This window comes from Rattus rattus, chromosome 1, assembly GCF_011064425.1.
Source record: "Rattus rattus isolate New Zealand chromosome 1, Rrattus_CSIRO_v1, whole genome shotgun sequence".
NCBI classification, from domain to species: Eukaryota; Metazoa; Chordata; class Mammalia; order Rodentia; family Muridae; genus Rattus; species Rattus rattus.
Genome location: NC_046154.1, coordinates 233,140,066 through 233,154,301, shown reverse-complemented (window position 1 = coordinate 233,154,301; position 14,236 = coordinate 233,140,066). Strand labels below are relative to the sequence as shown.

At 44.3% G+C, this 14,236-nt stretch overlaps 1 protein-coding gene across 1 annotated transcript in view; it reads right to left on the bottom strand.

Moving 5' to 3' along the window:
* The window catches only part of Fer1l6 (fer-1 like family member 6), a 147,179-nt gene that overhangs the window by 43,887 nt on the left and 89,056 nt on the right, over positions 1–14,236 (bottom strand). The window contains exons 22-23 of the mRNA XM_032915788.1: positions 11,752–11,886; positions 9,997–10,146 (exon numbers count right to left, since the gene is read on the bottom strand). Coding sequence (XP_032771679.1) covers positions 9,997–10,146; positions 11,752–11,886 — 285 coding nt within the window. The remainder of the gene's footprint in view (positions 1–9,996; positions 10,147–11,751; positions 11,887–14,236) is intronic.

Here is a 14,236-nt window from a genome sequence, read left to right as displayed (position 1 = left end):
CACACAAAACAGCCTTTAGTGAGCAGACTTGAGAGAAGTAAGAAAGAGTAGCCAGGCTATGCAGCACTTCCTCGGTAAGACATCTTTATTTCATCAGCCCCGAGAGCAACGAGGTGCAGCATTATCACCTTCTGTCAATCACTAATGATAAGAATGTTGATTGACAAGCATGTAGTGAGCACTCAGGGTGTGCCATGAGACTGCTAAGACATAGCTTTCAGTGAACTCGCAGCAGATAACGGGGAGCAAACCCTCCCACACGTGTGTAGATGTTCACAGCCTGATTAAAAATAACACAAAAATATGAATCAATGGATGGAAGGAGGGTATGATCACATCCTAAGCTTTTGATAGCTTTACTACCCACTGCCTCCAGAGAGTTGAGAGCTCCAGAAAGACCATGGTGCACAACTAAGGAACGAGATCTTCTTTAATGAAATAGAGACTCACTGTGAATTAGCAAAGCAGAAAATAAAATCTTCTGAGTGTGAAACGTGGGAGGAAACTGGGTCACTTTTGTGCCCTTGGGCACAGTGACACTGCAGGACAATTTGTATGCTTTGCAGAAAGAACCTAGAGAAGTCTACTAAAGGCAGGGACTTACCCACATGTAGGCCATGCTGCCCTCTCCTTGAGATCTACCACACTGCCCCCATCTGTCAAGGGCCTTTCTAGATTGGGTCCTGGTTATCGTGGCCATTTCCTGCTCTCTGTCCTTTGTGCTGTACCTCCTACATAGGCACAAGTATGGGAATCAGGTGACCAAAGGCAAAAACTAGGCTTTTGTGAGAGACCCTTCAGCCACTCCATTCCACCATACTGTGGGATCCCTTAAGAGATGGGGGTAAATATTTAAGTTCAGAAATGTTTGCCTTTCAGTGGATTGCCCAGGCTGACTTCTCAGGATTCTCAGGATGAAGAAACACATGTTCCCTTTTTACAAGAATTTTTAAAATATGCCTTTTAAGAAGATTTTATTTCATCTCATTTATTTAGTTTATGTGTATGAGTGTTTACCTGCATCTGTGTGTGTGCACCTCTGGCTTACCCTGTGCTTACAGAGCCCAGAGGAAGGCATTTGATCCCTTGCAACTAGAATGCTGCATAGTTGTAAGTCACCGTGTGGGTGCTGGGAACCAAGTTGGGTCCTCTGCAAGAGAGGCAAGTGCTTTACCATTGAACCAGCTCTGCAGCCCCATACACATTGCCTTTTCAGAAGAATGTCTAATAATGACTCTTTGAGCCTAGGAAGGGTGAGCGTAGGGATCGGGCTGAACAGAGGATGATTAACACTTTCCATTCTCCTTGAGGGATAATCTCTAATGTCCTGCAGTGGCAGGACAAACATGATTAGCAGAAATCGAGGGTTCTAAATATTGACCCCCACCACACACACACACAAAGCAGTGAAAGATATTTGAAGTACTAGGGACCCCAAGTGCCTTGATCTGCCTGTTGCACATTATTTAAAAAGCCCTTCCACTTTATAATAGAGTGCACATGAATTTTAAATGTGCATGGCTGTTACATGGCAGATTAAAATAGAATAAAAAGAATGTCCACAGTCAGCTCTTTCCTGGCCACGGTCTCGGCTGGTTGTTTCCTATTCATGATGCATGGTCCTGGGTTATGTAAGGACGCTTTCATACAAGTGCACAGTATTCCCTTACTTCCCCTCTCCCCATTAGTCCTCTTAGTTCACCTAGAGAGTTTCACTTCTACTTTCCCGTCTTATATGCACACAAGACTTTACAACTGTATAAATGCTAAGAAATATGAATGAGAGAAAATGTGCGGTATCTCCATGTGCCCCTTAGCTCTTCCATGGTTTTGTGAGTTAGGGGAGCAGTTAGCCTCCCAGGTACGGTGATGTGAGCAGGCAGCGCCAGGCAGCTGGTACCCATCTTCGCTGCACCAGCTTCCCTCTCCAGCTCATTCTGCAGCTTCGCTCTATCTGACCTATTTGGTATTTGAAGCATCTGTGCATCTTTTTCTGGGCTTTCATGTATGGCTTAACCACATCTGCCATGGCAAACAGAATACAAAATAATAATAACGAATAATGAATACTGTAATAATGAAATAATGAAGTGGGGGGAAGCTCGCGCTTCGCCGGCCTTGATGAGCAATCAGTTATTTTCTAGCATGTGGAGCTAATGTGTCAGTCAGCTGGTAAACATTTACCAACAAGCCACTGTGTGTGGCGTACTGCCTGCGGGCTTGGAGAACGGGATGAAGTAAGGAAGGACTTCCTCTTGACCAAGCCCTGAACCTCGCAGAAGCGAGTCACAGATCCCAGAGCAGTGTTTAACAGAGCATGAGATCCTGAAGGACCCAAGTAGTACCCAGCTCAGTGTCTGAGGCCCAGAGAAGGGAAGTACAGGATCACTCACTAAAGCCTGGTTTCTGCACTTGGTTGCCCGATTCTCACTTCTTCACAATGGAATGGGTCAGTGGGGCCTGTATTAATAGTATATAGTTGCTCAGTAAATGGGATGCTGGGAAAGGAGGGACTATTATGAAGGTGATGTAATTCAACTTGGGACAAGTGGAGTGATTTGTTGTGAACAACAATTTGCTCTAATATCCCAGGGATATTAGAAGATGAAATATGAGGAACTCACAAAAGGTCTAGCTGCACAACTGTGGCAAAGATGGGCGAATGGGTGCCTTGTGTATCCGGTGCAAAATTAAAGAGCTGTTTACTCTCAGGGCCATGCATGACCTTAATCTGAGCCCTGCACATCTGGATAGCTACAGATGTTCATGAGCTGTCTTCCTCCTCCTCCTCCCATCATTCAGCCTTCTCATTCTCAGCACAGAGATGAAGGACCAGGCTTGGGCTCTCTCACTCTCTAGCTGATGAACTTGGAAAGTTAGTCTGGATCTCTGCATCTCAGCCCTGTCATTGGTGAAGTGGGGACAGCAGTGTCCAAGTCACAGAGTTGCTGTGAAGAGTTGCTGAAGGGCATGTCCGGCATTCACATGCTTTCTGCCACAGAGCATTGCTGAGGAGGGAAGGCAAGCTGAACTGGACTTGCAAAGAGCAAGGCTCAACCTAAAGTTGTCTCCAGTTGAACGGAGTGGACTCTGGATTGCAGTGTATGGTGGATGAGGCCCTGAGAGAATGTCTGTATTAAGATCGCCAAGCCTCAGAACCATGAGAATGGCCAGACTTCCCTCAGATCTCAGTACAGATGTTAACAGTGTGTTCACAGAGTACCAACCACAGCTTCCTCCTCCCACGGGTCTACTGCCTGAGACTGCTCCCCTACAGACGGAGATTAGATAACCCACACCCTCATTCAGCAGAGTATAACACACATTGGTTTTCCAGGACACTGTTGTGCCTCCATCAGAGTGGGTGGCCCATCTGATCAGTTCCAGTGCTGTGCAGGGCAAGGCGCTAGTGGCTTCAAAATAATCCATAAATTAAAAAAAGTTAAGTTCTCTAGAGGGAAATTAAGTTTGGACTCCAATTTCTCTTCAGGTTTTTATATACAATGTCTACTGTGCAATAAAACATGGTATGAAAGGAGGGGACAATGGTGTCAAATGCCAAGAAACAACAACCAAAGGAATGGATCCCAAGGGATTTGGGTAGTGTCATCATCAGATATAAACTCTACAATAGCAATGCTTAGTCTGTTCAATAAAAGAGATGATGGAGGAATTTAGTAAAGAACTGAAACCTAAAGTAAAAGGGAAGAAATGGAAATTCCATGACCATACATATAGCCACCAGGGGAAAAAATCTTGTGAAAGTTTACTTTTCAAAGGAGTAATAATAAAATAATATACAACTTCTCACCAGAGACGGGAAGCTGAAAGGCAGAGTGGTATTTTCAAACACTGAAAGACATTGTCACCAACACTGGCAAACAGAAGAATCTCAGAGGAAATAGATATTCTAGTTCAAATAGCAAATGTGCGTGTGTGTGTGTGTGTGTGTGTGTGTGTGTGTGTGTGTGTGTATGTGTGTGCACATGTGCACATCCCAGCTAGACACAGACCTTAGCACCAAGGTGACATTGCAGTGGATAATGCTTCCCAGGAAGGAAGTGAGGGCGAGAGTATACATGAACTGACATGTTAGCCAGCAGAAGAGGTAAGTGCCATCTCTATGATTAGCTAATGACTCGAGAAGAATCTCCTGGGCCTGAGCGGAGTCTTCTGGGAGGTCTTAACACTATGCTGCTGTCTTCCTTCCTGTTCTGATGACCTGTCCCTAGCTTATTTCAGGTGACTGTCACAATGCAGATTAGTAGATCATCAATTGATAACTGCACATCTCACCTGGCTCTCTGCTATTTTGAGATGTGTGACCAGGGAGAACGCATAGAGATGCTGTGTAAAACTGGTCTATTCACTTAATTTAGGCCACTAACGAGATGGTTTAACGAGCAGCAAACTTGAAGGAGGAGAATCTCACTTTGTTCAAGCCAGGGGGGCTTAAGTGAAAGGCAAGAACAATATAGCTTTTCCTTGATCTGTATCAATGGGACAAAGATTAAAAATAAACTTTAGAAAGTGGGCAAAGCTCATGTGATGGTAAGTGAAAGGTTCCTGGGGCATGGCATGGGATCCAAGAAGGCAGATACGCCACATAGGTTTATAAACACTGGGCACTGAACAACTCCAATGAGCTACTCTCAGAACTAGATAGAAATGGTCACTCTTGGGGATGTCTAGTGAACCTGCTCTGTGGTAAGATAAGAGAGCATTTAGACTTTGGAAAGTATGGCAGACAGATAAGGGTAGCAAGATCTGTGTTTTGTCTGCTGAGGAACATTCCTTGGGAACACACCCACACACAGTAGACACTGCATAAATACACGTTCGAATGTACGAATCAATGAGTAAAGCAATCCTTGTCTTCTACAAACTGACACAGCGACAGAGGAGGGAAGGCTGTTTCAGTTGCCTATAGACAGTGGGCAGTCATTGAATAGAGAAAGAGGCAAAGAACAGGATGGACAGGGAGAGAATATTTAGACTGCAGCGAAGTGGGCAAGATGGAACAGAAAACAATTGCTCTGAATTTTGATAATTCCCATCGGCAGGTAAATAGCTCTGTAGGAGTTGAGGTGGGCAGAGTGGGGAGACACTTCAGAATGAGTTAACAGAATGCCTAAGAGCGGAAGACCCTGTGAGACCCAGGAACCCAGAGAGGCTGGGCATAAGAAGGTCATAGTGGCTGTACGGTAACTTGAATATTAATAAGTGACCCTGAGAAAGTAGCTTGAGGACAACTTTTAAGACAGCATAAAAGCCAGACTGAGAATTTGATATTCAGGTACAGTGTAGATTTTTCTCTTCATGGAATATTAGCCATTACAATAAAAACAAAATGGTATTGTAGTTACACTTGGAAATACTAGGTTTTGAAAACAACATTTTAAGATGTTCTTCAGGGAGCCTTTTTACCATAGTAGCAGGTACTTCAAATCCCAAAGAGAAATATCCCAAGAAACACTTCCGAAACTCTGTTCACTGTATTTGGAGGAAGTGGCTTATTTTTTAAAGCAGACTTTGGTAAATAGTCTCGTAGGTAAGGAGTGGGGACATCTGAAGGGGAGAGAGGCATGATGGACTCTTGCTCTGGAAGGAATGTGGGGAATAATGAGAAAAGGAAAATGATTGGCATGGGGATTAGAAGATTCCAGGAACAGGGAAGATAGGAAACAAGCACAGAAGCAGCTACAGGCTGGTCAGGCCATAGGCATAGACACTATGATCAGAATTATGATGATGGCTTTCAGTGCTCAGCCAGAGGGACTAAGCTAACAGCCAGGGATGGACTAAGATGGGGAATAGAGGGGCCAGCTAGCGTGAATGGCTGGTGGAAACAATGGATTTGATAGAAAAGCCATGCCATTAACTCCTGAGTCAGGAGAGCGTCTCAGCATGGGAGGCAGGGAAGTAAAAGCAAGCCATGCACAGACACAAAGAGGTAATGGCTGTGACAAGTGAAGGCCTGTCTAGTCCCAGTGTGCTCAGCATGTCTGCACTCCACCTGCTAAGACAATCATGCTGATGATCAAATCACGTTTGGAACAAGTAATCAAATGAAAAGTCGTAATTAAACCCTGGCTGATTGCATCCCCTGAGCGTCCTACCTCTGACAACCCTCTTCCATAGGTCACCTGTTGGGAAGCAGCAGGTGTCTCAACAGTGTGCCTGGTTCTGAGAGAGGAGGTGGGCGGGACCACGAGACTCAGACGGCTGAGGCTGAGGGTCATCTTTAGGGGTCAACCTGTTCAGCTCCTCATTGAAAGACTTACTGAGAGATTTGTAGACGTGGGCTAAGAGCACTTATCAAGGCAGCCGTGAGTTTAGAAGAGTGGCTGCCTGGACCCAGCCCTAGAACCCGAGCATTCCCATGCACAGTGTGCCAGACCACGTCTAGTTCTCTCAAGATGGCCACCATCTCCGTTGATGGTTCATGTTCTAGTAACCTTAAAAAGGAAGTGGACACAGCTTTGTTTGTTTAAAAAAAAAAGTCATATGGCTGGCTAGGTAAAATAAGAAAGTGGGAAGTAAAATTCAAACAAAATAGTTAAAGCAGAGCTGGGTGAGATGTGCAGTTAGAAAAGTGTCTGCCAGGCAAGCATGAGGACCCGGGCTTGATTTCCAGCATCCACCTAAGAAACCTGGGTGTGCCTGTAATCCCAGAGCTGGGGAGTGGGGAACAGGGCTATCCTTGTAGCTTGCTTAACAGCTGGTCTAGCTGAATCAGCTACGGGTTCAGTGGGAGGCCATGTCTCAAAAAATAAAGTGGAGAGTGATTGAGGAGAGCATCTGACACCCACCTCAGGATTCCACATGCACACATACATGCCTACAGGCATGCACGCTACCCACATATAAATATGGATACACACAAATGTGTACACATATTCACACCATCAGATACACACAAAAACTCTAGTGGAAACAAGTGTTATTGGAATATGTAATATGAAGCAATTGTTTCATTTCCCCACTCATTAGGTTTGGAGGAACTGATGTTCCATGATAACATGGGAAATACTTTTCTGTAGCCATCAAGTCTGAAGCTGGTCTCTCTTGGGAAGGGAAGTTGTCAGTTGATGTGATGTTATAGGGGAACAGAAAACAAAGCCTTCCTTTAGAAGTGGGGATGACTATAAGGGCAAACCTCTTTTTGTCTGGACTCAGTGTTGTTTGGTATCTGCCTAGGTTTGAACAGCTTGCTGACAGCTCTCATTTGAGAGAAGACTGGTCCAGTTGGTCTGGAAGCTCGCCTTCCATTCTGACACCCACACATCTGGGCAGCACACACTCATCTGGCTACAGACAGTTTTATCAGAGACCACTTGGTTTATCATCCTAGAGCATCCTAGCATCCTAGAAAGAAAATGACAGTATAGTCTTTAGTTTGTAAGACAGATCTTTCTAGTTCTACTTTCCTACCCTGCTAGACTTCATCTACTTGGAGCTGAATGAAGCCAGTCCTTGAATCCCCATGACCTTACTCCTCCTTATGCAGACTCAGTTTCCCAGGCAGACTTTACTCTTTCTCCAAAGCTTCCATTTTCTCCAGTAGAAGTTCTCCCTTAGGTGACTTAAAACACAGACAACAAAGTCTGATAGGATGGAGTTAGGAATGTATCAGTGTTAGCAATTACAACCTCCAGGCTGCAGATGTGAAGAGAATTTGAGTTCAAATACAAGTACATCTAACCTAAATGTCCCCTTAATAATTAATACAATTGAGCCTTCCATTTTGGTTAGAAATCTGTCTACCTAGGGTTTAAATTCGCACCTATTATGCTGCCCATATCATTGCATTCTACCCACTTCAATTTCTAAAATCAATAGTTGGGACCAAAGATTTTACTTTAATATCCTATAGCATAGAAATATTATTAATAATAAAATATCATGCATGCTCTATACAAGACACTTTGAGTAGGCTAATTAGTGCCCTATATTTTTAAACAGAGAGAGCCACATTCTAACAAGTGGTAAGTCTGAGATTTATGTCTGTGGGATCTAGTTCCCCCCAGTTTCACATGCATCCATACTGTGTGTGCTAGGGATATGTGCCTTCCACAATTTCATTATCAAGTGAGTTGAGTTTTGTTTTATTTTAAATTGGAGTTTTTGAAAATTGGGTTTCCTGTAAAAGATGTTATTAATCCAGTGTCAAACGTGGATGTTCAAATTGTAACCCCACCAATGACAATTGGAGATTCAGCCTTAGAGAAGAATCCAGAGCTCTCATAAATGTGGTCAGTCCCTTATAATAAGAGACCTACAGAAGAACAATCCCCCTCCTGTAGGGGGTGGTTCTGATGTTAAGATCCTGTTCCCCAATTGGTTATTGATCTGTTAGTAAAGAAAGCCATGGGCCTGGCTCCAGCTGCATATGTAGCAGAGGATGGCTTTGTTGTGCACCAATGGGAGGAGGAGCCCTTGGTCCTGCCAGGACTGGACCCCCCAGTGTAGGGGAATGTCAGGGCGGGGAGTCAGGGAGGGGTTTGGTTGGGGAGGGGGAACACCCTTATAGAAGAGGGGGAGGGGGAGGAGGTTTATGGATGGAAAACTGGGAAAGGAAATAATATTTGAAATGTAAATAAAAAATATCCAATAAAAATAAAGAAAGTCATAGGCCAATTGCTGTGTGGAAGGTACAGGCAGGACTTCCGGGACCCTGGGCACAGGCAGAGAGACACAAGGGACAAGAACAGAGTTCAACACAGGCCACTCCTATGGGCAGGCGGTCAGGGAAGTTTAGCAACTGAAGTTTAGGGCAGGTGGGAGAAATGGAGATAAGAAATTGATAAGGGCACACTTTTCCAGGTGAGAGATAGTAGCACTCAGTAATTGTGCCAAGAAGGCAAGTTGAAAATAAACAACTTCGTGTGTGTCTTTTATCTGAGGATTCAGGGAAGCTGGAAGGTGGCTGATAGTACAGTCACTTCCCAAAGCAAAGGCAGGTAGAACAAAACTACATACAACACCCTCCTACATGAAGGTACAATGAGAAAACGATCACTATAAACCAGGGCATCAGATCTATCAGTGCCTTCTAGGACACCCAGGCTCAACTGTGAGAATATGTAACAAGCAATGTTCGTTGTTTAAACTGATCAATCAGTGCATTGTTATGGCATCCTGCATGGACTAAGATGAAAGATTGGCCTGATCCCAAAGCAAAGATCCCAGGACCTGATGCCTCAGAGAGTGTAGGGTCTGGGAGAGGGATCTCTGGCAAGCCCAGATGCTCCCTTCTTATTTATCCTCTTCAAGTCCTACTGGTTCTCTACTGGACAGCCACAATTCAGAAACTCAGTTTCCCTTCCTCTGAGAGGGTCTTTGTATTCACACACATATACATACATACATGCCCGCATGCACACACACACACACACACACACACACACACACACACACACACACACACACCCTAGGACTTCAGGGAAGGACTAGGAGTTCTTTGACTTTGGGAAACAACTTGATATGGTAGAAGTAGAAGCTATTAAGGTCCTGCTTCAGAGCTCAGCTTAACTGTGTCTATAGAAGGTGATGAGGTTGGCCAAGTGCATGAGTCCTTGGTTTCCCGTCTCTCTAATGGGAATGGGAATGTATGTCTCCAAAGGCTTGAGGGGATCTATGAAAGATATGAGATACCACAGCTATAACTTCAGGCACAAGGCAACTAGCCCACAAATGGCCTATGCCTTCTTTTTCCATATCTTTCTAAGAGCTGAGGGACTCTTCTGTAGCTCAAACCCTGATGACCCAACCCTGAGGGATCTTTTGTTCTAGGATTTCGATTTGTTCTGGGAATAACTTGTGTTATCAAAGTTTTTAAATGTCAGCTTCCAGATGCCTGGAAGGAGACACCACAGACACAGGATAACAGGGATGGACTAGGTGGTGCTTCACTAAATAACACATCTGGAAAAGCTGTTCCTCAGGCCAAGTGGAGCAGAAAGACATCTGGTACACATGCCCCGGACCTCTTACCTGCAACAGCTCAAACACAGCGAGGAGGTCCCCTCCAGAGAGGTTTCCACAGAAGATGGGGTGATAGCACAGCTTGGGGGGCTCATAGTCCTGGTCAGCCAGGGTCACAACTGGAGCAGCCACTGTGGCACCCAAATATTCTGGCTTTCCCTAGAGAAGAAATGAGTTTTTGATTGACATCCACTTAGTTCCGACCAGCATCAAGGCAACTTTGCAAATCATTTTTACAAAGTTAGCAGTCAGCAGCATCAACCTATCCCATAACCCCACTCACGGCTTGGCAGACAGAGGGTACTCTCAGGGTCCCAGGGACCTGCTGAGAGGATAAGCTTGGGGGCTCCCTATTCCAAGACTCCTTCTGTAGAGAGATTAATTAAAGTCACCAACCAACCAGAGCAGACTGGGAGGGGAAAGGAAAATGCAAGAAAATGACAGACATTCTAAAGGGGTTTCCATGGTCCACAGGATCGTGAGCTTCAGAGATAAGCAAACCCAAGTCTGTGGTCTCACTCTGCTTCTTTTTCCTGTGTGTGTGGCCTAAGCTAGGTACTCAACCCTTTTGAAGCTCATAAACAGGGCTAAAGGTTTTTATCTCTTCATAACATCCCCCAAAGTGATGCAATCTTATATATCGTTTGCATTATGTACCCAATACATGGTAATGGGATGTCAAAGGCAATGGGCTCCTTTTCACATAGAAAACCAACACTTGGGATGGGAAGCTTGTTCCCTGGAAGGAGAGTGAAGGGGTATTTACTTTGTGGGTCTTCTGCCAGAAAATCTAAACTGCATTTCATAAACACATTCAACCCCAATTTACAGCAGGGGTCGGGGGTAGAGGGAGGGGGTACTGTGCTGACAGCCATCAAGGGTGCAGGAAAGAGTACACCTAGAAGCCATGTCAAGTCCTGACTCTGTCCCTCACCAGCCATGACCTTAATGCATCTGAATTTTCCAAATCTGTCCTAATTTCTAGAGAGCAAGAAAGGCAGGACAAGCCTTCATTGGTCTCCATGGTCACTACGACTCTTGTGAGTCTCGAATCTTGTTTCTTCTCTGACCTTGGCCCACCCCAGAGCACACTGAGAGTGAGGAGGCTTTGGAAAATCTTTCCAAAACAACTGTTGTACTTTATAGATTCTACCTGAGGAGGTAGGGATGTCAAATAAAAGATATAAATCTTTGTCATTTTTAACTTAGAGAAGAGTGCTTGTCTTAGTCACTTAAACCCACCAGTCAGCTTTGGGGGTTACCTGACGTTTCAGCACACAAACATCATTGGAAGAGGAAGAGATTTGATTTATAACCAAAAAGGGCCAGGATGAATGTGGGCTTGCAGGGCCAGGCAGCAACCAAGTAAAAGAGAGTTGGTTACAAGGCTAAAGATGTCCATGCATTTCCCTGAAGCCAGGCAAGAGCAGCACAAACCTATTTCCAAACCTGGCTTGGAGGAGTTTTTAATGTAGCAGTCACATGGGACCAGCTGGGGGTTTGCTGTAGTTGTGGGTTGGTTCATGCAAGCATCACGTCTTTATGAGAGTGGGTGTGGAGTAAATCCTGCTAATTAGATGTGATTTTGATTGTGATCTAAAGAGAACTCTAACTAAAGCAGTGACTAGTGCATCACAGTGTGGTGAGGTCAAAGCCACCTCTGGGTGTATCAGGACTCTATTGACGCTACTGATGTTGAAATAAAGACAGTTCTTGTAGTAGAGCATTTAGAAGGTGTAGTCAGTGTTGCCTAGTGACACATACCACCGCATCACTGTCGTAGAGTTCCACCACCACAAGGGGTGGGGACTCCATTAGCTCCCTTTCTTCGCCATGCAGAACCAACTCATTGAATAGCAGCATCTGGTTCCAGGTAGGAGAGAGAGTCTGGGAAATGACCTGGCAGAAAACAACAAAGGAGCCATTTAACAGTTGGTCAACAGAAACAGGAAGGGTAGGGAAAGTTCATGGCTGCTGTCTGTTAAATGCAAATTTCCAGTCTCTGGAAAACTTTGTATTCCTAATGTTGTATTAGTGGAGTACTGCTTAATGACCTATTTGCATAAATAATTTGCATAAGTAATTTTAATTCACCCTGGTGCTATGATGACATCAGTTGTCCTTTATTGAATATTTATTATATACTATCTATATAGCACTGAGCCATGCACTGTCTCATTCAAACCTTGAAATCTTTCTCAGTACTGTTATTTCCATGACTGTTAAAGAAAAAAAAAAAGGTTCACATGTCTGTTGCAGTAAAAAAATAAAGGTCAGTGCCACCGGTTCCTGCGCATACCCAGGCAGTCACTCTCTCACGTAGTTCTGCTCCCGTGGGCCATGGGAACTAGCAGTAATTTATCTCAGGAACTCCATGCTGGCCCCCATGGTACTCTCTAACCTGGGCTGTCCGAGAGCCATTCCAGCATGGCACCTTGCCACGCTGCTTTGCTCTAACTCACAGTTCCCTTGGCGGTTGTTATTATGCCAGGCATACACATCCCAATTCCATGATGAGCTTGGTGCATCCTGCCACCACACCTTCTCTTGAAAGCAATTAGGACGCCACATAAAAGAACACACCACACAATAACCTCTGACCCAATTGATAAGATATAATTTACCCATCTAGACAGCACAAAATCCTGCACATCTATCCCTTAAAAATACTCATAATAACCTGTATCTGTGCCCAGAGAAGAATCTTAACATCTGCCACCATGTTCTCCCAGCCCCTTCTCCTTTGCTTCTCCCTCTCCTTCTAAAATCTCTGTTCTCACCTCCCTTCCTTCTTGTCCAATGACAGGCCTTCTTTTATCTTATCTGCCTTTACCTGCATAATGACATCAACCTACACATGTTCAGAGTCTACAGATGATAAACAGAAATTCCATCTGGACCATTACTTTCATTGGGCAATACCACTAACACTTCTACTCTAAAGATCCCCTCCACTGAGAAGAGGGAATCAAACAAAATCAAAGTCCCCAATGTTGGCTTTTAAATCTCATCTACTTTATGGAGAAGTCTACAGTTTGTAGCTATTCATTGACTACTTTGACTAGTCCGGAGTCTTCAGAACAACCCTTACCATTTGACAGCAAATGGTGACATTGGTAGTAGGCTGTACCCATCATGCAGATGGAGAAACTGAAAATCTAGGAAGGATGATAGCTTGAAGAATTGGTCCAGAACCATTCTGGTCTCACCACAACCGGCCAATAGCTTTCTTCCCAGGATGTTCAAGAGGAACTTTTGGAAGGGAGAATGTTATTTAAATTTTAATTTCTTTCTTTGTTCATTTAGACATTTGGAAAGAGGCCAGTTTCACAGAACAAAAGACTGAGTTGCTTACAAGGTAGATGGCCCCACACCTGGGCAGACACTGCCCCATTAATATGCAGAGCTTGTACTGGAAAGAGTCCATGGTCATAGCTTTCTTCCAAGCTGTGCAATCAAGCGGGATTTGGAAATGTAAGTGTTGCCTAGCTGCTGGATTCTGGGGAAATTTCCACAGCACCCCTGAATTGTTTCTCACTATTGTCTACTCCAGGAGGGCTGGAAGAAAGAACCAGCCTGCACTAGCCCTCAGTCTCACATAAAACTGCCAGCCTAGTTAAACAGCCAGCCAGCTCCGGTTACAGCACTAAAGTGTTTGTACTGTGGTCACAGAAGAATATCTTTATAGCTCTTTATGTAAGCTGTAAAAGTATCGTGTGGCTGCAGTTCACCTCCCTTCTTGAGTTTTTATTTTAGAATATTTCATGTCTCAGATACAAAGAAGTTTTAAAATGCCTCTGGGGAAATCTACCTTTTCTGACAGAAAAAGGACCACAGTTTAACCAACCGATAAACAGAAGTGACATAGTTGCAATGCAAAGTTGCCTGCTTTATGTCGCTTTTGAGGAGACAGGAGAGCTCTCCGTGGCATGCACCTGACTGACAGAGTATTGTCAAAGCAGACTATGATCTTCATAGCATCTTTGCTACAGGGGGATTTGAATAACTTCCTTCTCGAGTAACTTGGAGGTGCCATTGAATAAGAATCCAGAGGCTAGCATTCATTCAATCTTCTTTCACTCATTCATTATGTAAGGCTAGCATTCATTCAGTCTTCATTCACTCATTCATCATGTGAGGCCAGCATTTATTCAGTCTTCATTCACTCATCCATCATGTACCTACAGTGAGCTAGACTGTGACCTCTGCATAGTGGGTACTTGACAGCCATTTGCATGAATAGATGAGA